This window comes from Bufo gargarizans, chromosome 8, assembly GCF_014858855.1.
Source record: "Bufo gargarizans isolate SCDJY-AF-19 chromosome 8, ASM1485885v1, whole genome shotgun sequence".
Taxonomy (NCBI): domain Eukaryota; kingdom Metazoa; phylum Chordata; class Amphibia; order Anura; family Bufonidae; genus Bufo; species Bufo gargarizans.
The window spans coordinates 171,897,958-171,925,737 of record NC_058087.1 but is presented as its reverse complement, the minus strand read 5'-3'; the positions used below and the strand labels follow the sequence as shown (position 1 = coordinate 171,925,737).

Below are 27,780 nucleotides of genomic sequence, written 5' to 3'. Positions count from 1 at the left end.
TACAAATATTGTCTTGCCAGTGTACGACTAGGATACATTAGTCCCAAGACAGGAAAGTCCATGGCAGCTTTTCATTTCTTTGCCACGTCTAATGTCTTCAAGTCATATCCTTAAGAACCAATAGGTTATGAAAGTGATACCCACCCAAGTGTTGCCTTCAAAAGGGGTTTTCCTCTGTTGGACCTGTAGGGTTCTGCTTTGGCTAGGCTCCTTTATCGTGTCAGAACCTTACATCTCTTAGAACCTCCTGATGGCCTATTCAACCTCTGTCTATTTTACTACTTCACCCTCCTGGTTAGAGAATCTAACTGAAGTGACTGATGGAGCATACCTGATGGTCAATCATCTTTTCCACTTTTCAGTTTAGTTGCACGTCATCCGAAGGAAAAAAAATCCCATATACATTGTATTCCTTTTTTTTTTTTTACACAAAGTCCTGTTTTGTTATGGCTTTAGAAGGAATCACACCACCTCAACTCCATTCATTCTCATTGCAGGAACTTCCAGCTTTCTGATGAGGGTTCCTCAAGCCAGGACAAGTTAGCAGATGGTTGGAAGATGACGAGATGAATATGTTCCCGATACAATCCCAACAACACTGATTTATTTTACACAAGGCACAAAGAATTATTGTGTAGGATGGTGATATCTCCTATACATATATTTTGCTTGACCAAGTCAGAAGAAAATAGATATCAATTATTAAAAACATGGCACTTAGCATAAACCTGCCCCAATCTTCCAAAATTTGTAATTTAACAGATGTTACGTCTTGCTTCTATTGAACTGTAACATCTGTCCCCGATTCTAGATTCATTGTGAATTTCTGAGGTCTCTCTTGTGTTGCTACCAAGCCATGTATCCCAGCCTCATGCTCTCGTGCCTTTGTACGTAGGGTGGCAATGCTACGGGTTGCATTGTCTTCTCTTTGGTTTGAAACTTCCGTCATTTGGTTTGGGGGCTCCAATACTTTGTTTCTGGTACATTTTCTGTCCTCTAATGGGTTCTCCTCTGGTCTTCTGTTGGTATTACAGTCTGAACTACTCTTATCCTCCCATTGGGCTTGATAATTTTGCATCTTCATTTGCCTTCTCATCTTTGCTCGCCTGTTCTGAAACCATACCTGAAGAAGAAATTGGGGAAGAATTCTGTTATCTATGAAGTCTCCACTAGAAATAATACGTACGGTATATTTCTGGCAATAGACGCTGCTAGAGGTCTGAGCTGAAGTGGCTGTCAGTAACTTCATTTAGCTGAGATCAGTTTCACTTTCAAGAAAATTAAAGTGGTTGGTGGTTGTCCATTTTGGACAAACACTTTGTTAAAAGTACCATATTTTTTCCGTTTGCGTTTCTATCAGGAAGTTTGTGCTTTCATTGCTTTGTGCTGTGGGAATAAATTAGAATAGCTGGGAGGCAGGACATGAGCGATGGGAAGGGAGTACTATGTGTACATTATATACAGGGAGAGACATGGAGGCAGTACTGTCTGTAGCTAAAGTATTTACAAGGAGGCAGTACTTCATTAAATCTGTTTTTGTGAATTTAGGTGATAGCGTACACGATTACCTTTCACAGGATAGTCACTATACTTTCCCTGACTCCTGAATGGTTTTTGATGACGGCTTATCCCCTTTGAGAAAAAATAGATTGGACATGTTTAAGTGCTACTGCCCAATCCATCTTTTCTATAACATCTTCCAATGGGCAGAGTTGTAAATTCTCCATATACAGTCATGTGAAAAAATTAGGACACCCTTTGAAAGCATGTGGTTTTTTGTAACATTTTTAATAAAAGGTTATTTCATCTCCGTTTCAACAATACAGAGAGATTAAAGTAATCCAACTAAACAAAGAAAACTGAAGAAAAGTCTTTTCAAGATCTTCTGTAAATGTCATTCTACAAAAATGCCTATTCTAACTGAGGAAAAAGATAGGACACCCTCACATGTATTCCCTCTTAAATTGGCTCAGATCTCACACAGGTATATCACACCAGGTGCACATAATTAGTAGATCGTTACTCTGCATGTTGAATGAGGCTTGCCCTATTTAAACCTCAGACATTTAGTTTGGTGTGCTCCTGACTGTTGAAGTGAGAGTGAGCACCATGGTGAGAGCAAAAGAGCTGTCAGAGGACTTCAGAAAAAAGATTGTAGCAGCCTATGAGTCTGGGAAGGGATTTAAAAAGATCTCAAAAGATTTTGAAATCAGCCATTCCACTGTCCGGAAGATAGTCTACAAGTGGAGGGCTTTCAAAACAACTGCCAACATGCCCAGGACTGGTCGCCCCAGCAAGTTCACCCCAAGAGCAGACCGCAAGATGCTAAAAGAGGTCTCCAAAAACCCTAAAGTGTCATCTCGAGAACTACAGCAGGCTCTGGCTACTGTTGATGTAGAAGTACATGCCTCTACAATCAGAAAGAGACTGTACAAGTTTAACTTGCATGGGAGGTGTGCAAGGAGGAAACCTTTGCTTTCCAAGAGAAACATCGAGGCCAGACTGACATTTGCCAGAGATAAAGTTGACAAAGACCAGGACTTCTGGAATAATGTTCTTTGGACAGATGAGTCCAAAATTGAATTATTTGGCACAACAGCAGAGGACATGTTTGGCGTAAACCAAACACAGCATTCCAAGAAAAGAACCTCATACCAACTGTGAAGCATGGAGGTGGAAGTGTCATGGTTTGGGGCTGCTTTGCTGCAGCAGGACCTGGTCAGCTCACCATCATAGAATCCACGATGAATTCTACTGTGTATCAGAAGGTGCTTGAAGAACATGTGAGACCATCAGTTAGAAAATTAAAGCTGAAGCGGAACTGGACCATGCAACATGACAATGACCCAAAACATACTAGTAAATCAACCAAAGATTGGCTGAAAAAGAAGAAATGGAGAGTCCTGGAATGGCCAAGTCAAAGTCCAGATTTGAATCCCATTGAGATGCTGTGGGGTGACTTGAAAAGGGCTGTACGTGCAAGAAACCCCTCAAACATCTCACAGCTGAAAAAGTTCTGCATTGAGGAGTGGGGTAAAATTTCCTCAGACTGATGTCGAAGACTGGTAGATGGCTACAAGAACCGTCTCACTGCAGTTATTTCAGCCAAAGGAGGTAACACTCGCTATTAGGGGCAAGGGTGTCCTATCTTTTTCCTCAGTTAGAATAGGCATTTTTGTAGAATGACATTTACAGAAGATCTTGAAAAGACTTTTCTTCAGTTTTCTTTGTTTAGTCGGATTACTTTAATCTCTCTGTATTGTTGAAACGGAGATGAAATAACCTTTTATTAAAAATGTTACAAAAAACCACATGCTTTCAAAGGGTGTCCTAATTTTTTCACATGACTGTACACTTGATGGACGACCGGTCTCATCGAAATCAGGAGGTTCGTGGACCTTCACACTATGTCTATGGCCATGGCCATACTGATGAGAGGATATATATCACCCCCTTGTCTCACCTGCACTCTAGTCTCTAACAGGTCCAGCTTCAGTGCCAGGGCCTCCCTCATGAAGATGTCTGGGTAATGGTTGGTCTGGAACACGTTTTCCAGTTCTTCCAGTTGCCAGCTGCTGTAATTGGCTCGCGATCTCCGCTGCTTCATGCAATGGCTCTTGTCTAACGGGGAGAAACGGAAAGACGACTGAAGAAGAAAACTCCAACCAAGGTGACAAGATCCAGGGGAATATAACATCCACATTTATAGCGTCCTTGAGTAATGGTCCTATGGTGTGGTCTATCATGTCTACGTGGGTCCCATTTGACCTGCAGTTATGATACAATTTAGGATGATAAAGAGATGGGGGTACTTCAAATTATTGACCCCTTTCAGTAACATTATCTATCTTATAGGAGACAGCAAGCCAAGATTTACAGGTCCAGAAATACTCAGACTCATTCACTGGTAAATCCTAGTGTTTTTACAGCGAAAATTACATCGCATTTTTCAAAAAGGTTGTAGAAGGTGTAAGTCTAAAACATGTAATACATTTGCTGCGACCCTTCTAACTCATGCGCCTTTTCCATGACACTTTTTAAAAATGGTCAAAAGAGGGTTAAAAAAAAAAAAAAAGTGTCAAAAAATTTGGCGCCAGCTATGTATCCCACTTTTTGGGGGCAAATTCAGACAGAATGTTTGTGCATTTTGCTTCGTCAAACATCCCATGGTCGGTTGCACTTAAAGAGGTCGTCTGGTTTCCAATACTGATGACCTATCACGATAGGTCATCAATATCAGATCGGTAGGGGTTTAACTCGCAGCATCCCCAGCTGATTAGCTGTTGGAAGAGAAGGCAGCTTTGATCAGTTGCGTCAGACCCCCGCCTATCTGACATTGAAGATAGGTCATCAATATCGGAAACTGGACAACCCCTTTAAAGGGAACTTATTTTACAGGACTAGTTTAAACAGGGGAATTTATAAAACATTAAAGGGGTAGTCTCATCTCAGACAGCGATGGCATCTCGCTAAGATAGGTCATTAACATCAGATAGGTGAGGGTCCCATCTCTAGGACCCACAACTACCTCCAGAATGGGACCCCCTGAAGTAAAGGCGAGCACACACTCTCCATTGACTTCTATGGGAATCTCAAGAAGAGTTGGCCGTGTACGCACAATGTGCTCTCCATCCTCCTCAAGGATTTCGAAAATAGTTGTGTGCACTCGCTCTGCTATTTTCGGAACTCCAATCCTAGTGAATGGGGAGCACCTGCGCATGAGCGGTGTGCTCTTCTTCACATTGGGGGCCCCGTTCAAGAAATAGGACCCGCACCTATCTGACTTTTACTGCCTATCCTAGTGATATGTTATCAAAGTCTGGGATGAACCAACCTGTTTAAACTAGAGGTTGCTAGTTGCACCCCCAGTATAACAATTCATTAACCTGGCTCTTTCCATTCAGTTCCATGAGAGCCGAGTAGGGGGGTGCTCAACTATTTTCAGAACTCCAATAGAAGTGGTGGGAGAGAGTCACACATTCATGGCCACCTCTCCATTCATAAAGATAGGGCCCCGTTTTAATAGATGGGACCTGCACCTGTCGTCTGGATGGGGATAACTCTATAGGGAATGTACTACAAAGGGTTGTCCACTTTCAGGAGAAACTGGACAACCCTCCAGATCAAGACGCCTTGAAGAACAGGTAAGCAACGGGTGAAGAACCAGAGTGATGGTGAAAGATCTGGCAGGTAAGTACTTGCCCATCTTCACTGCAGCTTGACCCGGCTGGAACAATCCTAAGGGCTTATGCACACTAATGTCTTTTTAATTTTTTTGTGTCCATGCCGTTTTTGTTTTTTTCTGGCACGTATGTGGAACCCTTCACATTAACGGGGCCCAAAAAACTGAATAAAATCTTATATAGAATAGAATGTGATATGACGGACAAGGACAGGACTGTTTTATTAGGGGCCGGAAGTCCCGTTCCGCAAAATGAGGAATACACACAGCCGGTATCCGTGTCTTGCGGATCCACTATTTGCGGAAAGCAAAACACCCAGCGGCCATATGGATGAGCCCTAACTGATTCTAGAGGCTCTACACTGCCTCTATTGCCATAGCAGTGAACAGATTAAGGCCTCTTTCACACGACCGTTTTTTTCCCCCCGTTTACGAGCCGTTTTTTGCGTTCCATATACAGAACCATTCATTTCAATGGTTCTGCAAGAAAAACGGAATGTACTCCGTATGCATTCCGTTTCCGTTGAAAGATAGAACATGCCCTATTATTGCCTGCAAATCACGGTGCTTGGCTCCATTCAAGTCAATGGGTCCACAAAAAAAGGAACACATACGCAAATGCATCTGTATGTCTTCCGTATCCGTTCCGTTTTTGCGGAACCATCTATTGAAAATTTTATGTCTAGCCCAATTTTTTCTATGTAATTACTGTATACTGTAATATGCCATACGGAAAAAGGGAACAGAAACAAAAAAACTGGATCCGTGAAAAACGGACTGCAAAACACTGAAAAAGCCATACGGTCGTGTGAAAGAGGCCTAACCCTTTATGACACATGTTTTATTAGAATTTTTATTTTCTTTTTGTAGATTTTGCGCATTGGTTTTCCAATCAGCCTTACATCAGCTTTTAAACATTCATAGGGCACTTAAAGACCTTACAGATATGACACTGGTTGTAGCATTACGCAATGACAGCAATTAATATTTAAAGGCAATAATCTGCTCCGCGCTCAGCCTGGCGATATAAAGTCATGTCGAGACTGATAAACGGGATTTATAGGTTTTCTCAGAATAGATTTAGGCAGCGATGTAAACCTGATGGGAAAAGTGATCGTACATCCATATGGTTACTGTGCCTGGAGGGAAACCTCTTTTACAAGATGCTCCATTCAGGGTTTTATGTGACAATCTACAATATATAGAAGACAGTCACTTCCAGGACTCGGGGCTGCGCTCCCTGGGCTTCATTTATAAAATAAGTGGAGCAACTTATTACCTATAAGGGTAATGAACGTACACTCTGGCCACTTCCCGCCGCTGCCACTAGAAGGCGCTCACTGCACACTGTGTTATTATAAAGTTTAATGTATAACTGTATGCAGTCAACTCTTGGGCTCCCTCTGGTGGTGGCTACATATTTGAATGTTATTCCCTGCAGAAGATTTTGAAGCTTTGTATTAAAAACATACACGCCTCTCAACCATGTCGGATACAACTGGACAGCCTAGATTAAGCGGCATAGTTCCGGAAAGCTGACCACATATCCTGTTTTCAGCTGTATCGGCATCCTCAGAACAAGGCTGCCTACTCCACCATTCACACCCCTGATGTCATTACCCCTGCAGAGCAAAGGGCAGATCAGAGTGGACCTCCAATGATTGACCTGATGCTTTCCTCATGAGAAGGAGGTTAGGTGGGTATTTATTTCGGAGGCACAAAGAAGGTAATGTTGTGGATGCAGCATCATACTGTTGGGGGGCACCAAGAGGCATTCTGGTGGGAACTTAGGAGGCATCTTAAGTGTGTGGGGGCACTTATGGGAATCACTAGTGTGTGGGGGCACTTATGGGGATCACTAGTGTGTGGGGGCACTTATGGGGATCACTAGTGTGAGGGGGCACTTATGGGGATCACTAGTGTGAGGGGGCACTTATGGGGATCACTAGTGTGAGGGGGCACTTATGGGGATCACTAGTGTGAGGGGGCACTTATGGGGATCACTAGTGTGAGGGGGCACTTATGGGGATCACTAGTGTGAGGGGGCACTTAAGTGCTATCTCTTCTGTGGGGAAGTATTAAGGCATCTACTGTGTGGAGGGCACTAGGGGGCATCCATAATGTTGTGGGATATATCAGGCAGGCTTCACTACCGTGAAGGGGGCACTAAAGGGGCATCAATACAGAGTGTAGAGGCATTAAGGGTGCATCCTTACTGTGTAAGGGGGCACAACTAGGGACACTAAGGGTACCTGCACACAATGTGGATTATGCACAATTTTTCTGCATGTTTTTATTTTTTTTGTGCAAAAAAAAAAAACACTCAGCGTAATACAGTGCCAGCAAAGTCAATGAGATTAGTCAGATCTCATGGACACTTTACGTATTTTTTCTGTGTGGAAATTGACCCGGATTTTAAAATCTGCAGCATCGATTTCACAATGCCTCACCTTATGTTGAGTGTTTTTCTCCATAGGCTTCAATGGGGTTTTTCACATACACAGAAAATCCACAAAAAAACTGCATAAAAAAAACAACAAACCAAATCTGCAATAAATAGTGCAGATTTATGGCTTTTTTTTTTGTAGATTTCATGCGGATTTTGTGCATACAAATCCGCACCCTGTGCAGTTACCCTAAAAGTTTGGAGGGCGTAAATGGGACTGGGTTTGTATGGACAGATATTGGCGCCTTAAAGGGGTAATTACAATATCTGATCTGCTATCGACAGGGATCCGACACCCTGCACTCCTGCCTATCAGCTGTTTCGGGAGTTGCTCTGGTGCTGGAACTTCACAGCTCTGTCCACTGTGTAATGGACGTTCTGCAGTAACCAGCTCTGTCCACTACACGATAGATGGTGCTGTGTAGTTCTGTGGACAAAGCTACCGCCGAACAGCTGACTGGCGGAATACCACTTTAATGTTAAAAAAAAAAAAAAAAAACACTGATGTGGTATGTTAGGAATGTTGCAGGATCTGTCCCGTATTTACGTTCTTTTACATTTGGTCGGTATAAAAACGTAGGAGACTGCGGTAAATAGCTGCTGAAATAGGAATCGGCATTGGATTTTGGGTCGAATTAGATTTAAACAGAAAAAAAAATGGTGTTCCCAGAAGAACCTCTTTGATGTATTTTAATTACCTGGCAAATGACAAGGCCTTGTCTGCGAGAACAGAGTGGCATCCTTACGCGCTCCAGAATGGCCGCAGGGCTGGAACAGCTGAAATCCAAAAATAGGAGACGGGAAGAAGATGCTGGAAAACCTGTTGGGCAAGATGTGACTGTAGATGTGCGCAGCCAATGGCGGAGAAGTGACTTGGTGGCCGGGACCAAACATGTTAGAGCCTAGAAGGAAGGATGGCGTCTGTCAATACACAGATACACAACGTAAAAGTACACAACTGCCAGCGAAGACAGTGCAAACATTACAACCGGTACAGACTCTATATTTCCGGATCTGATGGAGAATAAGTAAACCTGGATGAATACATAGCAGTGGTTATCCACGGTCATCATCGGCGCAATGCCGCTGAGGATAACCAGCACAGGACGGAGCAAGCGATTTTGACAGCAAATATAAAATCCATACAGGTCAAATCCATGTGCAGCAAGCTCCCCCTAGTGGTGGCTGCAGATAAAATTCCTTCTATCTGTGGCTTTTATAACCCTCAAAAAAAAAAAAAATGAAAAAAATAACGAATCTAAGTTAAAAATAAAATTATAATTATCTCTTATTCTGCACCGTTCCCTTAAAGGGGGTTGTCTCACTTCAGCAGATAGCATTTATTATGTATAAAAAGGTAATACAAGGCACTTACTAATGTATTGTGATTGTCCATATTGCCTCCTTTGCTGGCTGGATTCATTTTTCCATCACATTATAAACTGCTCATTTCCATGGTTATGACCACCCTTCAGTCAATCAGCACCGGTGGTCGTGCTTGCACACTATAGGAAAAAGCGACGGCCTCTCTTGCGGCTGGGACCGTGCGAGCGCACATAATCTAGTGTGCAAGAACGGTCACTGCTGCTGGATTGCAGGGTGGTCGTAACCATAGAAACTGCTGGATTCATTTTCCCATCACATTATACACTGATTGTTTCCATGGTTACGACCGCCCTGTAATCCAGCAGCAGTGACCGTGCTTGAACACTATAGGAAAAACCCCTAGCCTATGTGAGCGCTCGCAGTCTGGGACACCAGAGAGGCCAGCGCTTTTTCCTATAGTGTGTAAGCAGGACCGCCGCAGATGGATTGAAGGGTGGTCGTAACCATGAAAACAAGCAGTGTATAATGGGATGGAAAAATGAATCCAGCCAGCAAAGGATGCAATATGGACAATCACAATACATTAGTAAGTGCCTTGTATTAACTTTCTCTACATGATAAATGCCACTTACTGAAGTGAGACAATCCCTTTAACACTGGTATTCACTGTAGATGACACACCAGGGCTGCAGCTGTTAAAGGGGTCGTGCCACGAAAAATAAACCTTTTTTAAACCAGCACCCGGATCTGAATACATTTCTATTTGCATGTAATTAAAATTTAGTAAAGCCAGTGAGCTATTCAATAAAATATCCCTTTCCTTATTTCTGGTCCACCAAACAGAGGTGGTTGCACATGCTCAGTTTAAGTTATCGACTGTCACCAGCCGTTAGTTAGAAGCTGTGACGGTAAGGCTCCATTCACACGTCCACAATTTCGTTCTGCACTTTGCGGAACGGAATTGCGGACCCATTCATTTCTATGGGGCAGCACATCGTCCTGCCCGGACACGGAATTGCAGACCCGCACTTCCGGGTCCGCAAAAAAATAGAACATGTCCTATTCTTGTCCGCAATTGCGGACAAGAACAGGCATATTCTATTAGTGCCGGCAATGTGCGGTCCGCAAAATGCGCAACGCACATTGCCGCTTTCCGTATTTTGCGGATCCGCAAAACACGTTGCAGACGTGTGTATGGAGCCTTACAGGAAAAGAGCTGCAGCAGACAGGACACACTCCCTGAGAAAGGGCACGCCTCCTGAGCTGTTAACTTGATATAAATCTATCAGAGCAATGAATGTGGAGATCTCTGGATCCATGTGAGGTACAGGGCTGGTTCCAGCTTTGTTAGAAAGAGATTGGCATGTACTGTATGATGTCTTACATTTTTACATCAGTTATGGCATAACCCCTTTAAATGGCTGCCATGGTGAATGGTAACTAGGTTCGTGCATTATACAATGGACAGAACCATGTAGTTTCTGTAAAGGAGTACGGGGGGGATGCACTGGTTAAAAAAAGTCATGCAAAAACAGCATTAGGGCTACACAGCGACACCTGTTGCGGACAGGATCGCTGAGCAGCGGATGATCCCATAGAAATGAATGGGATCCCGCGGCAGTCGCAAGAAATCCAGCTGTGTTGTATTTCTTGCGACTACCGCGGGATCCCATTCATTTCTATGGAATCACCGCGACTCAACGATCCTGGCCACGACCAGTGTAGTCCTTGCCTTAAATGCCACATACACTGGCACTTGTTTTTTTTTTTTGCAAACCATGGATGCCTATGAGACAAAAAAAATAAAAAAATACCAGACCCAGAGCATGCTGAGATTTTAAAGAAAACGCCATTGACCCAAAAAACACACAAAGGCCATTAAAAAAATAAAATAAAGTTTGTGCAGCATTTCATATTTTCCATAGACTTCCATGTAACTCCAGGAGCATTATTTGCAGCTATAACAAGAATAGTCTTCCATGTCATTTTTGCACCCTCCCCCCAATTACAAATAATTCACCCATATGTCACACTTTGCACTTAGCTCCAGGTATGCAGGTAATTATTTTGTGCATGGTTCCAGAGGCACCGGGAGATTTATCAAGATGCAAAGGGAAAAGAGAAGCTGTTGACCATAGCAATCAAGTTTTAAAAGGTCTCCGGATATAAATCTGCCCCACTTTTTCCCCTGCACCGCCATCGATAAATCTCTCCCCCTGCGCTGTCAACATTCTCACGAAAGAGCACGATACGACCGTAGGGCTCACGGACACAGCCGTATTACTGATCCATTTTGTAGTCTATGTCCATAGGTCCAAACTGTACCTCAGTATGCCTGCAGTATGTTGAGGGAACTTTCCTCCTGGCTCCTGAGGCTTTAAGCTTTGGCCTTCATAGCCAGAAGAGCTTAGGGTGCTCTGGCTGGCGTGGGCACGTCCAGCAGAAATGTGCCACTGCACACCCTTCCCCTAGCAGGGGGTACTCTAGACTGTCTGGAACTAACTTGTCTCCACCCTCCCTTCAGGAATTCGGACTAGCCCACTTCCTTACAGAGGGGGGGGTGTGTTTAGATTGTAAGGGTAAGTTCCACTCTCTTTAACTAAAGCTCTGCCATATTTGCTGCCACCTGATGGTGAACCAGGCACATTACATGAACAGTTACAGAACATTAGAAATGCACAGTGTGGAGGACCTGGAATAAATGCCCAAGATGACATGAGGTTAAACCGTTAGACCAATAAAGACAGTAGCAAGGTGCAGAAGTGGTAACACCACTCTGGGGTGTTACACATGCGCAAACCAATAAGACAAGTCTTGGTAAATATGAACCCGTCTTACAAGAAAACAACCACTAGAGGTCAGACTTAAACCAAACACGATTAAGCTGGTTCATTAAGCGCAGGGATGCCCAACCTGCAGCCCTCCAGCTGTTGCAAAACTTCAGCTCCCAGCATGCCCAGGCAGCCTACAGCAGGGCGTGGTGGGAGTTGTAGTTTTACAACAGCTGGAGGGCTGCAGGTTGAGCATCAATTTAAAGACAGGCATTTCAAATATTCCAGTCTTTTGACTCCTAAAAAAAAAAAAAAAAAGCCACCTTAAAAAAATATCTCCGTCAGTCCAATAGAGATTAATGGAGTGGCAGCTCACATGCTCCAGTGCTGGTCAATTGGTCTGTGGTACACAGGATCCCCATTCTCGCGATCGGTGGGGGCCCCAGCAGTCGGACGTCCACTGATCAGACACAACCCCATATACTGTAGATAGGAAGTACTGTATGTTTAAAACTTCGAAGCAGGAAGATCTGTGTAGCACCATACGGCACCTAATACTATGTAAACTTAGGAAACGCGTGCAGCCGTAAAAATAGATGCAAAAGGCACAATCACAGCAAAACGCACACCAGACAGCAGGCATGTGACATGGCCGAAGGGTCTGCCATCCGGAAAACCTTCACTCACCTGTTGAGGAGCTTCCCAATCAGTTTGCCTCCAGACTCGGCGACTGAACGTCTGCAAATCCCACACACGCGTCCTCCCATTCAAGAGAAAATGAGGGTTTAACTCCGAGAGCGCGGACGTTACTAGGCAGGCACCTGAGGCAGGTGTGAACGCTAATACCTGGAGTATATCCTTCCAAGGAACCGTTTCTGCTCAATCATTCGCTGGCAGACAAGGAGCCATTTCTCAAAGAAAAAAAAAAAAAACTTCAAAGAGGCTCTTCAGTCAATTAGAGGGAAGTGTGATTGAGGCGGGAGATTAAATTACTAAGCAAATATTCATCCTTAATGCATCTGCAGCGCTGACCCAGAAACGAGCTGTCAGCACCGAGACGGGCTCCGTAAAAGTGCTGCTAAGTGAGGCGAAGATATACGCTGTAATCACAGAACCTGAAGATTTTGGGCCCCCAGTGCAAAACTCATCGGGGACCCAAAAAAACACCTACCACGTGACATTTATAATCTTATGTGGCCATACAGGTAGACCAAACTGTGCTGGAGATGTATAGAAAGTGGTGAAAAGGAAAACTGGCTTAGTTGCCCACAGCAACCAATCAGATTCCACCTTTCATTTTTCAGAGCTCCCTTGGAAAATGAAAGGATCCAGCTGATTGGTTGCTATGGGCAACTAAGCCAGTTTTCCTTTTCACCACTTTTGACAAATCTCCTCTAATGTTTTTTGAGCTTTGGCGGCTCGGATGCGGACCCATTCACTTCAACGGGGCCGCAAAAGATGCCATAATGATAAAAGTGGGTTCCACCTCTGGGACCGGCACCTATCCTTAGAACGGAGACCGCAAAGTGACAGAGGGTGCACCGGGCATTCACTGCCCCCCTTTATTTATTTATATGGGAGTGTCATAAATAGCCAAGCGTGCGTTCGTCTATTTTCGGAAGTGCCATTGAAATGAATGGGAAGCGCACCTTGCAAGTGCAGCCACCGCTGCCCCCAATAACCAAGATGAGACAACCCCTTTAAGGAAAATAAAACCTTGGGGGAAATTTATGAAACTGGTGTAAAACTGGCTTAGTTGCCCCTAGCAACCAATCGGATTCCAACTTTCACTTTTCAGTGCCCCTTTGGAAAATTAAAAGTGGAATCTGATCGGTTGCTATGGGCAACTAAACCAGTTTTCCTTTGCACCACTTTTGATAAATCTCCCCCAATGTTTTTTGAGCCCCTGCCCCTTTAGGGAGGGGAGGGGGGGGGGAAGCATTGGAAGAGATTGATCAAACTGGTGTAAAGGAAAACTGGTTTAGTTGCCCATAGCAACCAATCAGATTCCACTTTTAATTTTCCAAAGGGGCACTGAAAAGTGAAAGTTGGAATCCGATTGGTTGCTACGGGCAACTAAGCCAGTTTTAATTTACAGCAGTTTGATAAATCTCCCCAATTGCATTTCTTAAAGGCAGTAACACCATAGAGAGCTTTTACATTGCATTAATTATTTGGTGCTATCGGGGCTCATTCACACTGAGTTTTCTGACGCTGATTCCAACGTAGAAACTGTGTGGCCAAAAAAAAAGAAGAAGCAGCGTCCTGCCCTATCTTACTGTGCCGGTACCAGCTGGCGACACGCCGATCAGCTCCACTGAATGGGGCTAATTCGCAGGCATGACACTGTTCAGGTTTTTCTGCGTTTTGCCCATCGGAACCTGTGGAAGAAAGCGAATGCTTAAGCCTCATTCACACGTCCATGCTCAAATCCGTGAGCAGGTGGTCAGTGCTAAGACACCGATGTGTGACTACACACATTAAAATGAATAGAGACGTGTGCTGTCCGTGAAACACTGACGTGTGAATGAGGCTTTATTCAGTGGGGTTGATCAGTATGTGGCCACCCACCGCGGTCTCAGCGCTGTTTCTGGTGCCAAAGCCACGAAAAGAGAAGGCAAGTTATGTTCAAAATGTTCTTTTACTGATTTTATAATACAGCACATTATAAAACTCGCCATAAAAGAACCTAAAATCCAGAAGAAATAAAAAAAAATTCACATTTAGGGCAGGCTGCAGATATGAATATCACATTTTGGTGGGCATCCTACATGGAAAATCACTGCTTTCCAGGGGTGGACTGAGAACTTAAAGTGGCCCCATGTTATAGGCAGGTGGGCCAACACAAGTAGGCGGGGCTAGCAATACCTTACTGCAGAACCAAATACCGCCCCTGCAGAACCAAATACCATAGTGCAGCACAAAATACTGCCACCCTCGCTGCAGTATTCACCTGTATCACCGCCCTGGGGACAGCGATACAGTTGAACTCAGGAGGGGACCTACGTGGATCTGGTGCTCCTAGCTTTAATTAATGCTGGAGCATCAAATCGGCCCACCAGTCAATTTCCCTGTAGGGTCTATGGCCTGTCCCCCCTGCTGCTTTCAGATGGTCGCATTGACGTGTCCCTGAACCTCCATGAACCCCTATGGAAATTTTTATTTGTTTACGAGGAACATTTAAAGGTCTGATCATTTAGGGCCATAACAGATGCTAAAATGAAACCACATTATGGTCATCATTAACCACTTAAGGACCACAGGTTTATACCCCCCTAGTGACCAGGCCCTTTTTTACAAATCGGCACTCCACAACTTTAGCGGTTTATTGCTCGGTCATGCAACTTACCACCCAAATGAATTTTACCTCCTTTTCTTCTCACTAATAGAGCTTTCATTTGGTGGTATTTCATTGCCGCTGACATTTTTACTTTTTTTGTTATTAATCGAAATTTAACGATTTTTTTGCAAAAAAATGACATTTTTCACTTTCAGCTGTAAAATTTTGCAAAAAAAAACGACATCCATATATACATTTTTCGCCAAATTTATTGTTCTACATGTCTTTGATAAAAAAAAAATGTTTGGGCAAAAAAAAAATGGTTTGGGTAAAAGTTATAGCATTTACAAACTATGGTACAAAAATGTGAAATTCCGCTTTTTGAAACAGCTCTGACTTTCTGAGCACCTGTCATGTTTCCTGAGGTTCTACAATGCCCAAACAGTAGAAAACCCCCACAAATGACCCCATTTCGGAAAGTAGACACCCTAAGGTATTCGCTGATGGGCATAGTGAGTTCATAGAACTTTTTATTTTTTGTCACAAGTTAGCGGAAAATGATGACGATTTTTTTTTTTTTTTTTTTTCTTACAAAGTCTCATATTCCACTAACTTGCGACAAAAAATAAAAAATTCTAAAATCTTGCCATGCCCCTCACGGAATACCTTGGGGTGTCTTCTTTCCAAAATGGGGTCACTTGTGGGGTAGTTATACTGCCCTGGCAATTTAGGGGCCCAAATGTGTGAGAAGAACTTTGCAATCAAAATGTGTAAAAAATGACCGGTGAAATCCGAAAGGTGCACTTTGGAATATGTGCCCCTTTGCCCACCTTGGCAGCAAAAAAGTGTGACACATCTGGTATCGCCGTACTCAGGAGAAGTTGGGGAATGTGTTTTGGGGTGTCATTTTACATATACCCATGCTGGGTGAGAAAAATATCTTGGTCAAATGCCAACTTTGTATAAAAAAATGGGAAAAGTTGTCACAGGAAATCTCGGCTCACGCGAGATGACGCCAATCGGCGTTAGCGTAGCCTGGGAGCGCCGCGGAGATGACGCCTTTCGGCGTTAGCGTGGCGCCAAGTGGTTAAAGGGAACCTGTCACCAGTTTTATGGTGTCCTAACTAAGGGCAACATAAATAAGTGACTGATTCTCTTAGCAAAATGCTCGGTCACTTTCTTTAAATTGACCCAGTCAATCTGCCAACATCTTGTATTGAAAAGCTCCAGCTGATAATGATGACTCCTAAAATATTCATGAGCTCCTGACTCTCCCCGCCCACCGGCTGCTGAATGACAGTTTTTTTCCATATGAATCAGCAGCAGGTGGGCAGGGGAGTGGCTATAGCTCTGAATTAAATATACGCCGGACTCAATGACATCACGCTGGACTCAAATCAGCTCACTAGCATGCGGCATCTTTGGGTGTATATTATGAGGTAACATCTGTCACACCAGTAAGTGAATACATCTAAGGTACTTTTTAGTAGTTAATGATTGTATATAATTAGATTATAATAAAATATCCACATGACAGGTTCCCTTTAACTGTCCCTGGGTATCTCACCATCATACTAATACTTGCCAACTCTTCTGAATAAAAGGGGAGCCCTCCCAGACTCCTGATAGAGCTGGCAAATCATAAGACACAGCCCAGCACACGAGGATCCGCAGACGGAGCAGGATGTTGCAAGAAAAGGGTCAAGTCCTGTTAAAAGGGACGGGGTCATGTTTAAAAACATCCCCTCTCTCTGAGGCTGCAGGTCAAAAGTTGTCCAGTATGTATGTATTAAAGCAGTAATGTATCAGTCTATGTATTTCCGGGCACACGTTACACACCGTGCTATGCCTCTGGCAGGACCTAAGGGAGTGGCCGGAGCATGACGTAGGGACTCTCTTTGGTTTTCTTTGTATGTGTGTCATGCTCCGCCCCCTCAAGCCCTGAGTGTTCAATTTACTTTGATCCACAACTTAGATGGGTTGTCAAGGAAGAGAAAAATATACTTTTTTTTCTTTTTTTCAAAAACTGCGCCACTATTTTTCTTGGGTTAAATCAAGTATTGCAGGTCAGGCCCTGACAAATAACTGCTGCCATAGCAGGGGCAGCCCCGAGACAGGAGTGGTGCTGGGGGAAAAAAATGACTAGGGATGAAGCACAGATTTCAGATTCTAATATTGGAGGAAGATGGGGGTTTTTCTGTACCCACCGCCCATTGCTGCCCTCTAAATGCACTTTGTATGAGCAGGAGCGGAGGATGAGACATAATTAGCGCCCCCAGCACATCTCTGCCTCAAAAAGGTTGCCCCTTCTAATCACCATACTACTGCCCCCCGGTGGACAAGTATATTTCACCCAGAGCTGGATTTTCCAGTTATTATTGCGCACAATTCACAACTGAGTGATGAACACAGAAAAGAAATCAGCTCAAATGCAGATAATGGACCATAACACATAGGTACTAATGGCAGAGCCCGACATGTACTTCACCGACCGGCGCGCACTCACAAGAACGTGCCGTGTTTTGTGGTCCGCCAATTGTGGATGCCGCCCGTGTGAATTCCGCAATTTGCAGAACGGGCGGCCCATTATAGAATAGCCTATTCTTGTCCGCAAAACGGACAAGAATAGGACATGATCTATATTTTTTTACGGGGCCACGGAACAGAGATATGGATGCAGACAGCACACTGTCCGCATCTTCTGCCGCTCCATTGAAATGAATGGGTCCACATCCGAGCCGATGGGAACCAAACCACATTCATGTGAATGCGCCCTAACCTAAGGAGGGGGGGGGGGGGGAAGCAGGATAAAAAAAATAAGAATTACATGCTCGGTACTACTACCCCTAACCTCTATTACCATTTTGAGGGGTCACAATTCAACTTGGGCCTCATTTACACATCCCAGTTCGTGTTGTGGTTAGTACAGCCCCTTGGGCACCTTACCAGGGTCATTTACATATCTATAAAATCTTTTTTTAAGCACAATATTGCGGACAAGCTAGCGGCGATCTAGCCGTGCATGTCCGCAGCTCTATAAGCTAAAACGAGGGGACAGAATCCCTTTAACTTTAAAAATCAACTACCAATATTATTGAACGAAGTCACGCACGACTTCGTAAATAACTGACTTTGGCTCATCGGAGCCCATACATTGTAATACTGTACGGAGACAGATCTTCATACAGTATTAATCCGAAGTTTTGAACGAAGCGACTTTGGATGTAGCATTAGAAGCTCGCTTCGCTCAACACTAGACCCACAGAGGGAGATTTATCAAATCTGGTGCAAAGGAAACCTGCCATGAAAGCCATGGACCGCACACCTACGTGAATCAGTGATGTGTAAACCAAGCCTTAGGGCTCATTCACAAGACTGTGGGTCCGCATCTGTTCTGCAATTTTGCGGAACGGGTGGGGACCGATTCTTTTCAATGGGGCCGCAAAAGATGCGGACAACACACAGTGTGCCGTCCACATCCGTTGCTCCGTTCGGCGGCCCCACAGAAAAGATAGAGCATGTCCGTTTTGCAGACAGGAATAGGCATTTCTATAATGTGCCGCCCACAAATTGCACATGGGTGGCATCCGTGTTTTGCGGATCTGCAATTTATGGTCCCTTAATATGCATCGGTTGTCAGCTTATCGCATGACGGCCAAAGTTGTCATGGGATTGTAAAAAATAAATAAATATGCCAGTGGATTTTGCTGCTTTTCTGCGGCAAAATCCGCACCAAAGCCACTGCAAAATCTGCAATGAATCTGCAGCAAGATCCATGTGTTCCATCCCCATGTCACTGCGGATAATACCACGTGCACCGCAGAGGCAGAAATCTGGAGTAGAAATGTATTTTAAAGTCCACCCCGCAGGTCAATTTAGGCCTCATGAACACAACAGTGTTTTTTCACTGTCAGTGATTTGGCTTCAGTGGTCCGTGTCCGATTTTGCTTCAGTTGTGTTTCCTTGTGCAATTTTATTGCACCAAGGTCTTGTAGAAAAAAAACGGACGCGGACGACATACAAGTTGTGCATCAGTTTTTTTTGACGGACCCATTGACTTGAATGGGTCCATCCTCCCTTTTCCACTGACAAGAATAGGACAGGTTATATTTTTTTGACGGACTGGAATCACTGATCACGGACGCGGAGAAAAAACGGAGGACTATCAGTTTTCTTTCACAGCTCCTTAGAATTGAATGGGACCTCCGCTAAACTGTGAAAAATGACGGAACGGACGCGGATGCACACAACGGTCGTGTGCGTGAGGCCTTACCCTGTGGATTTTATTTATTTTTTTCATTTTTTGCAACTGTAAAATGATAAAGATTTGCTGCAAGTTATTCCACCCCGAGTTACAGTCAAGACGCATTGGGGCACATTTACTAAAGAGTCAGCAGTTTTATTCATTTAGTCGCATTTACTACTGAAATTGCGCCTGTTTTTTGGGGTTGTTTGCCGATTTTGATTTTTTTAGACAAATTCAGAAGTTTTCTAACTTTTGCGTAGGTGCTTCTTTTTTTGCGCCTGAATTGGTCACAAAAACAGTCTAATTTCTACTCCACTCCAGGGCTGGCGTGCTTTTCTTCGTCTACTCCACTTTCGTCTACTCCACTTTCCAGGAGACATGCGACTTTTCCCCGCACAGATGCGACTTTTTTCATGTTCATGAAACATGCCTGTCTAATTTTATGTCCGATAACAGGTGAGCTTGATAAATGTGCCCCATTAACCACACGCGCCTTAGGCTACTTTCACACTGGCGTTTTGGTTTGCGAGATCCGTTCAGGGCTCTCACACGCGGTCCAAAATGGATCCGTTTTGCTCTAATGCATTCTGAATTGAAAAGGATCCACTCAGAATGCATCAGTTTGCCTCCGATCAGTCTCCATTCCGCTTTAGAGGCGGACACCAAAACGCTGCTTGACGAAACTGAGCCAAACGGATCCGTTTTCTATGACACAATCTGGCACAATAGAAAACGGAATCCGTCTTGGCTATGTGAAAGATAATACAAACGGATACGTTCTGAACGGATGCAGACGGTTGTATTATCTGAACAGATTCGTCTGTGCAGATCCATGACGGATCCGCACCAAACGCGAGTGTGAAAGTAGTCTTACGAAGTTTCACCTGTACTTGCTGCAAAACCACGACCAGCACAGGCAATGCATGGCGATTAACATCCGCGTGCAGTTTCCGCGGATTGTTGGCAATAGCACCTTCTCTATACATCAGTATTCTACAACTTATGGTCCTCCAGCTGTGGAAAGAGGCCCTCCCAGCACAACGGCAGGCAGTAAGCTAACGTATGCTAGGAGTTGTAGTTTTACCATACGAGAGCGCCACAGTTTGCAAATCACTTGCCCGAATTCTGTTCAGAAGGTTCCAGAAACACTGCCATCTATAGGATGTGCCTGGTAGTGCAAACCCTGCCTCATTCACTTGAAAAGGACAGAGCTGCAATACCGGGCACAGACTTTAGACAAAGGGGGTGCCGTTTACAAAAACAACATCCTTTTTTTTTTCTAATCTCATACAACCCCTGCAAAAAGCAATGGCGATATTCTTTAATAAATAACTGTTCCACTGAATTGTGCTAACGCTTAAAAAAAATAAGGAACTGCATCCGTCTCAGGATTACCTCCAGAGGAGCTTTGAAGCCAGATCACTTTCTCAAAGAAGAGAAAATTCCTTCTCTCTGGAAGGCAGCGGAAAGCGTGACAACCCAAAATCACTTACAAATGGCAGGTAATTGAATTAGCTCCACTCACCTGCATTAGTCACATTACCAGCTGTCTACCAGCGTAATTCACCCAGAACCGCGCTGCCCTGCAGCATGATGGCGATTTTACCCAAGACGGACCATAGCTGCCTATTGTGGAAAAAAAAAAAAAAAAAAGGAGTTTGGGGTCCTTTTTAGTAATAAGCGAACTTTGAATAATAGATCCGAAGTCGCTTTGTTCAAAACTTTTTGGATTAGTACTGTACGGAGATCCGTCTCCCTACAGCATTAAAATTTATGCGCTTCGATGCGCGGAAGTCAGTTTTTTGCGAAGACGCATCTGAAGTTCGCTTCGCTCATACGGACCGATGATCAGGCAGATTACTGGGGATGTGCGTTTGTATAAAAGGTGCTGGCGATCACCCGATGAAGCAGACGATTGAATAATGGTTTTCTATAGAGACAGGCGATGGCTTGTTCCCCGTACAGTGGAGGCGATTGAGTCACGTAAATGCAGCCCCCATCTCCCCGGATGATCGGGTAATTAATCAGGAACGTTTAGTTCATTCCCAATAATCTACCTATCGATCCGTCTAATGGGGTAAATGCACACGTTTAGGATTTATGTGCGGACAATCTGCACCGAAATGTACATGGAAATCCGTGCGGACAATACGCATTAGTTGGTGTGGATTTATGTGGTTTTGACATGCTGCGGATTTTAATCCGCACAAAAAAATAATAAATAAATAAAATCTGTACAGTCGGACCCACACATCAGTTGTGCCTCATGCACACGACCGTATGTGTTTTGCGGTCCGCAAAAAAAAAAAAAAATAATGGATGACATTACGTATGGCATCCATTTTTATTTTGCGGATCAGTTTTTTTTGCGGCTCCATTGTAATAATGCCCATCCTTGTCCGCAAACTAGAAAAAAATAGGACATGCACTATTTTTTTTGCGGAGCAACGGAACGGACATACTGATGCGGACAGCACACGGTGTGCTGTCCGTGTTTTTTGCGGACCCATTCGAATGGGTCCGCATGCTATCCGCAAAAAAAAACAACGGAACAGACACGGAAGCAAAATACGGTCGTGTGCATGAGGCCTTGGGCTGAAGAAAAAAAAAAGCCCTTACTTGTTTTAGCACCCTTAGGCCTCTTTCACACGAACGTGTGCGCTCCGTGGCCGTTATGCGGATCCGCAATACACAAGTGCCGCTCCGTGGGCATTCCGCATCACGGATGCGGACCCATTCACTTGAATGGGTCTGCAAATCGGGAGATGCGGAACGAAACCCTACGGAGTGCTTCCGTGGGGTTTCGTCCCGTACTTCCGTTCCGCAAGAAGAAAGAACTTGTCCTATCTGTTTGCGGAACAGGCGGATCACGGACCCGTTAAAGTGAATGGGTCCGCGATCCGCTGCCCCACGGTTGGTGTTCGTGCACGGCCACGGGGCGCACACGTTCGTGTGAAAGAGGCCCTAAAGGGGTTGTCTCACTTCAGTAAATGGCATTGATCATGTGGAGAAAGTGAATACAAGGCACTTACTAATGTATTTGTGATTGTCCATATTGCTTCCTTTGCTGGCTGGATTCATATTTCCATTACATTATACACTGCTCGTACCCAGGGGTTACGACCACCTTGCAATCCAGCAGTAGTGGTCGTGCTTGTACACTATAGGAAAAAACACCAGCCTAGGCTCACTCCCAGCGTCCCAGCCACCAGAGAGGCCGGTGCCATTTCCTATACTGTGCAAACACGACCACTGCTGCTGGATTGCAGGGTGGGCATAACCCCTGGAAACGAGCAGTGTATAATGTGATGGAAATATGAATCCTGCCAGCAAAGGAGGCAATATGGACAATCCCAATACATTAGTAAGTGCCTTGTATTCACTTTCTCTACATGATCAATGCAATTTACTGAAGTGACAACCCCTTTAAATCTAGATCTTCTAATGGTGTAATCCCTTTTGGTATGAAACACAAGACAACCTTACCTGAACCACACACAGAACATTAGATTGTAAGCTCTTGCGGGCAGGGTCCTCTCTCCTTCTGTACTTATTGTACTGCGCCATGGAATGAACGGCCCTTTAATAATAAATAATAATAATTTTCCGCCATTGTTGTATCAGGATTCTCCGGGGTATTCCCATGGCATCGTAGCCTGCAACCATCTCATCTCCTGCCAGGCCGAGGGGGGTTAGTTCTGGGTCGTTGGCAGAGTGTAGGAAGCGAGAACTGAAACTTCTCTTCATGGTGAAAAGCCACAAACTAAGAAAGCATTCCCCTCCCAGACTTCAAAGCCACAGACGTGCGAGGAGTCCGGAGCGCAGCAACAAAAACACTGCGGACTTCAAAGTGTCAGCTCACATTACACCAGCTCTTGTGGTTACACACAATTTCTAGATTTATTTATTTTTCTAAAAAAAAATTTTATAGTAAAAACCCCATGGTCAGATGTTATATATAATAGGAAATAATACGACGCTCTGCACAGGGAGATTTATTACAGTGTTTACACCACTACTGTGGCCTAGAAAAAGTTGCAAATTATGTCGGAAGCCATATTTACGCAATAATCTGCGTTCCTTGAGGGGCGTGGCCCCCGTCACCCGCCAGATTTAATAGACACTGATTTAATGCTAGCTAATGGCGCGGCTCATGGGTGGGCATTCTGGGTGTCTGACCCCCACTGATCACGTACTATTCACCTATCAGTATAAAACAATTAGAAAATCCCTTTAGGGCTCATTCAGACGGCTGTACGCAAAAATGCGGATCCGTTTTTTTTTTGGCGGACAGTTCAGCATGTCCGCAAAAAAACTGATTGCATTCAGTTTTCTATTGCTGATCCATAGACTTCAATAGGGCCATGTCCTGATTTTCACTGACAAGTATAGGACATGTTTCATTTTTTTTCGCTGAGCCGTGCAATGGAAAGAGCCCCATAGATGTGAATGGGACAGCATCCAATCCGGAAAAAAAACTGATCCGCAATTTTGCGGACAGCATACGGCCGTCTGAATGCGCCTTTAACCACCTCCCGACCGCCTAACGCACCGATGCGTCCGGGAGGTGGTTGATTTATTCCTCCTGGACGCATCGGCGCGTCATCTCGCGAGACGCGAGATTTCCTGTGAACGCGCGCACACAGGCGCGCGCGCTCACAGGAACGGAAGGTAAGCGAGTGGATCTCCAGCCTGCCAGCGGCGATCGTTCGCTGGCAGGCTGGAGATCTGATTTTTTTAACCCCTAACAGGTATATTAGACGCTGTTTTGATAACAGCGTCTAATATACCTGCTACCTGGTCCTCTGGTGGTCCCTTTTGTTAGGATCGACCACCAGAGGACACAGGTAGCGGTGTAAAGTCGCACCAAACACCACACTACACTCCCCCCCCCCCCCCCGTCACTTATTAACCCCTTATGAACCCATGATCACCCCATATAAACTCCCTGATCACCCCCCTGTCATTGATCACCCCCCTGTAAGGCTCCATTCAGACGTCCGTATGATTTTTACGGATCCATGGATCGGATCCGCAAAACACATGCGGACGTCTGAATGGAGCCTTACAGGGGGGTGATCAATGACAGGCGGGTGATCACCCATATACACTCCCTGATCACCCCCTGTAGGGCTCCATTCAGACGTCCGCATGTGTTTTGGTATCCATGGATCCGTAAAAATCATGCGGACGTCTGAATGGAGCCTTACAGGGGGTGATCAATGACAGAGGGGTGATCACCCATATACACTCCCTGATCACCCCCTGTCATTGATCACCCCCCTGTAAGGCTCCATTCAGACATCCGCATGTGTTTTGCGGATCCGATCCATGTATCCATGGATCCGTAAAAAATCATGCGGACGTCTGAATGGAACCTTACAGGGGGTGATCAATGACAGAGGGGTGATCACCCATATACACTCCCTGATCACCCCCTGCCATTGATCACCCCCCTGTAAGGCTCCATTCAGACGTCCGCATGTGTTTTGCGGATCCATCCAAAATCATACGGACGTCTGAATGGAACCTTACAGGGGGTGATCAATGACAGAGGGGTGATCACCCATATACACTCCCTGATCACCCCCTGCCATTGATCACCCCCCTGTAAGGCTCCATTCAGACGTCCGCATGTGTTTTGCGGATCCATCCAAAATCATACGGACGTCTGAATGGAGCCTTACCAGGGGGGTGATCAATGACAGGGGGGTGATCAGGGAGTCTATATGGGTGATCACCCCCCTGTCATTGATCACCCCCCCCCCCCCCCCTGTAAGGCTCCATTCAGACAATTTTTTGGCCCAAGTTAGCGGAAATTTTTTGTGTTTTTGTTTTTTCTTACTAAGTCTCATATTCCACTAACTTGTGTCAAAAAATAAAATCTCACATGAACTCACCATACCCCTCACGGAATCCAAATGCGTAAACATTTTTAGACATTTATATTCCAGACTTCTTCTCACGCTTTGGGGCCCTAAAATGCCAGGGCAGTATAAATACCCCACATGTGACCCCATTTCGGAAAGAAGACACCCCAAGGTATTCCGTGAGGGGCATATTGAGTCCATGAAAGATTGAAATTTTTGTCCTAAGTTAGCGGAAAGTGAGACTTTGTGAGGAAAAAAACAAAAAAAATCAATTTCCGCTAACTTATGCAAAAAAAAAAAATTTCTATGAACTCGCCAGGCCCCATGCTGGGTGAGAAAAATATCTTGGTCAAATGCCAACTTTGTATAAAAAAAATGGGAAAAGTTGTCTTTTGCCAAGATATTTCCCTCACCCAGCATGGGTATATGTAAAATGACACCCCAAAACACATTCCCCAGCTTCTCCTGAGTACGGCGATACCAGATGTGTGACACTTTTTTGCTGCCAAGGTGGGCAAAGGGGCACATATTCCAAAGTGCACCTTTCGGATTTCGCAGGCCATTTTTTACACATTTTGATTGCAAAGTTCTTCTCACACATTTGGCCCCCTAAATTGCCAGGGCAGTATAACTACCCCACAAGTGACCCCATTTTGGAAAGAAGACACCCCAAGGTATTCTGTGAGGGGCATGGCGAGTTCCTAGAATTTTTTATTTTTTGTCGCAAGTTAGTGGAATATGAGACTTTGTAAGAAAAAAATAAAAATAAAAAATCATCATCATTTTCCGCTAACTTGTGACAAAAAATAAAAAGTTCTATGAACTCACTATGCCCATCAGCGAATACCTTAGGGTGTCTACTTTCCGAAATGGGGTCATTTGTGGGGGTTTTCTACTGTTTGGGCATTGTAGAACCTCAGGAAAAATGACAGGTGCTCAGAAAGTCAGAGCTGCTTCAAAAAGCGGAAATTCACATTTTTGTACCATAGTTTGTAAACGCTATAACTTTTACCCAAACCATTTTATTTTTTTGCCCAAACATTTTTTTTTCATCAAAGACATGTAGAACTATAAATTTTGCGAAAAATTTATATATGGATGTCGTCTTTTTTGCAAAATTTCACAGCTGAAAGTGAAAAATGTCATTTTTTTTGCAAAAAAATCGTTACATTTCGATTAATAACAAAAAAAGTAAAAATGTCAGCAGCAATGAAATGCCACTAAATGAAAGCTCTATTAGTGAGAAGAAAAGGAGGTAAAATTCATTTGGGTGGTAAGTTGCATGACCGAGCGATAAACGGTGAAAGTAGTGTAGTGCAGAAGTGTAAAAAGTGCTCTGGTCATGAAGGGGGTTTCAGCTAGCGGGGCTGAAGTGGTTAAGAATGCCCTACAATAACTGTGGGGGATAATTAAGTGATCTTCACCACAACAGTAGGGCTTTTAAGTCGGTGATTTTGTGGCCTGCCATTTTTCCCCCATTCGCTCCACATTTCGGAAGTCCCGGAAAAAAAACAGGGCGTTACAGCAGGTCCGCCACATTTATCTTTATTTAAGGCAGTTTTACACAATGAGTAAAGACAGAAATCTACAGCAGCTGATACATTTTAGACTGTCACGTGGCCTGCGGATGATGCGACAAATCAAAAGGGGCCTAAACATTAAAAATGTTGCGCATCCTCTGGCTGCGCAGGGGGGAATCAAGCCCAGCGTGGAAAACGTCAGTCTTGATAAACATCCCCCCTGTGGTTTCTAGGGGCAGTTTAAGGCTACTTTCACACTCGCGTTTTATGCGGATCCGACATGGACGGATCGGTTCAGAACGGATCTGTTTGTATTATCTTTAACATAGCCGAGACGGATCCGTCTTGAACACCATTGAAAGTCAATGGAGGACGGATCCGTTTTCTATTGTACCAGATTGTATCCGTGAAAACTGATCCGTCCCTATTGCCTTACATTGTGTGTCAGAACGGATCCGTTTGGCTCAGTTTCATCAGACGGACACCAAAACGTCCGCCTCCAGATCGGAATGGAGACGAAACGGAGCCAAACTGATGTATTCTGAGCGGATCCTTTTCCATTCAGAATGCATTAGGGCAAAACGGATCCGTTTTGGACCGCTTGTGAGAGCCCTGAACGGATCTCGCAAACGGAAACCAAAACGCCAGTGTGAAAGTAGCCTAAGACAGTTTCCTAACTTTTTGCACATTCCAGCATGCTCTGGGTTTGCTTTTTTCAGGCATTTTTCTCTATAGGAAATGTAAATCTACAGAAAATACACTGGTAAGCCGAAATAACACCCCAAAAAAAAAAAAAAAAAAAAAGGTACTGGCAGCACCCTAACTGCCAGATATAGTGGTATCCCGCATGTACATGCACAACAGCTTATTCTGGAAAGTCACCTGAAAGTTTGGGCACGCTTTCAGCTCTGCAGTGCTGTGAACCCTGGAAGCTGAAGTGTCCTGGGCACCGGCAGACATGATGTCTGGTGAACCACCGTCGTCATCCCACTCAGTAAAGCATCATGTGGCACAGGGGGGTCCAGTGTAAAATCCAACACGGCAACGTCTAGATGAAGTTGATGCAGGCATGAATTCCCAGGCTGTGAAATAGTGCGGCATGCGTGGGCATTCAGAACAGATCCTTTTTGTACATTATA

The 27,780-nt window shown here is 44.5% G+C and overlaps 1 protein-coding gene across 1 annotated transcript; it reads right to left on the bottom strand.

The window, feature by feature from the left end:
- Nucleotides 1-27,658, bottom strand: LOC122945789 (paired mesoderm homeobox protein 2-like). The gene is made up of 5 exons (XM_044304995.1): nucleotides 27,524-27,658; nucleotides 12,413-12,636; nucleotides 8,327-8,530; nucleotides 3,464-3,621; nucleotides 1-1,123 (listed from the first exon to the last, which is right to left on the bottom strand). The coding sequence occupies exons 3-5, from the start codon at nucleotides 8,520-8,522 to the stop codon at nucleotides 779-781; spliced, it is 699 nt and encodes a 232-aa protein (XP_044160930.1). The 5' UTR covers nucleotides 8,523-8,530; nucleotides 12,413-12,636; nucleotides 27,524-27,658; the 3' UTR covers nucleotides 1-778.
- Between the last annotated feature and the right edge of the window lie 122 nt (nucleotides 27,659-27,780).

Bases quoted from the DNA above. Each gene is read 5' to 3' on its own strand.
- LOC122945789 (XM_044304995.1), bottom strand. From the start codon at position 8,522: ATGTTTGGTCCCGGCCACCAAGTCACTTCTCCGCCATTGGCTGCGCAC. The intron at 3,622-8,326 runs GTAATTAAAATA...TCTCCCCGTTAG, and splicing joins AAGGCCTTGTCATTTGCCAG to ACAAGAGCCATTGCATGAAG. The intron at 1,124-3,463 runs GTGAGACAAGGG...TTTCTTCTTCAG, and splicing joins TGTTAGAGACTAGAGTGCAG to GTATGGTTTCAGAACAGGCG.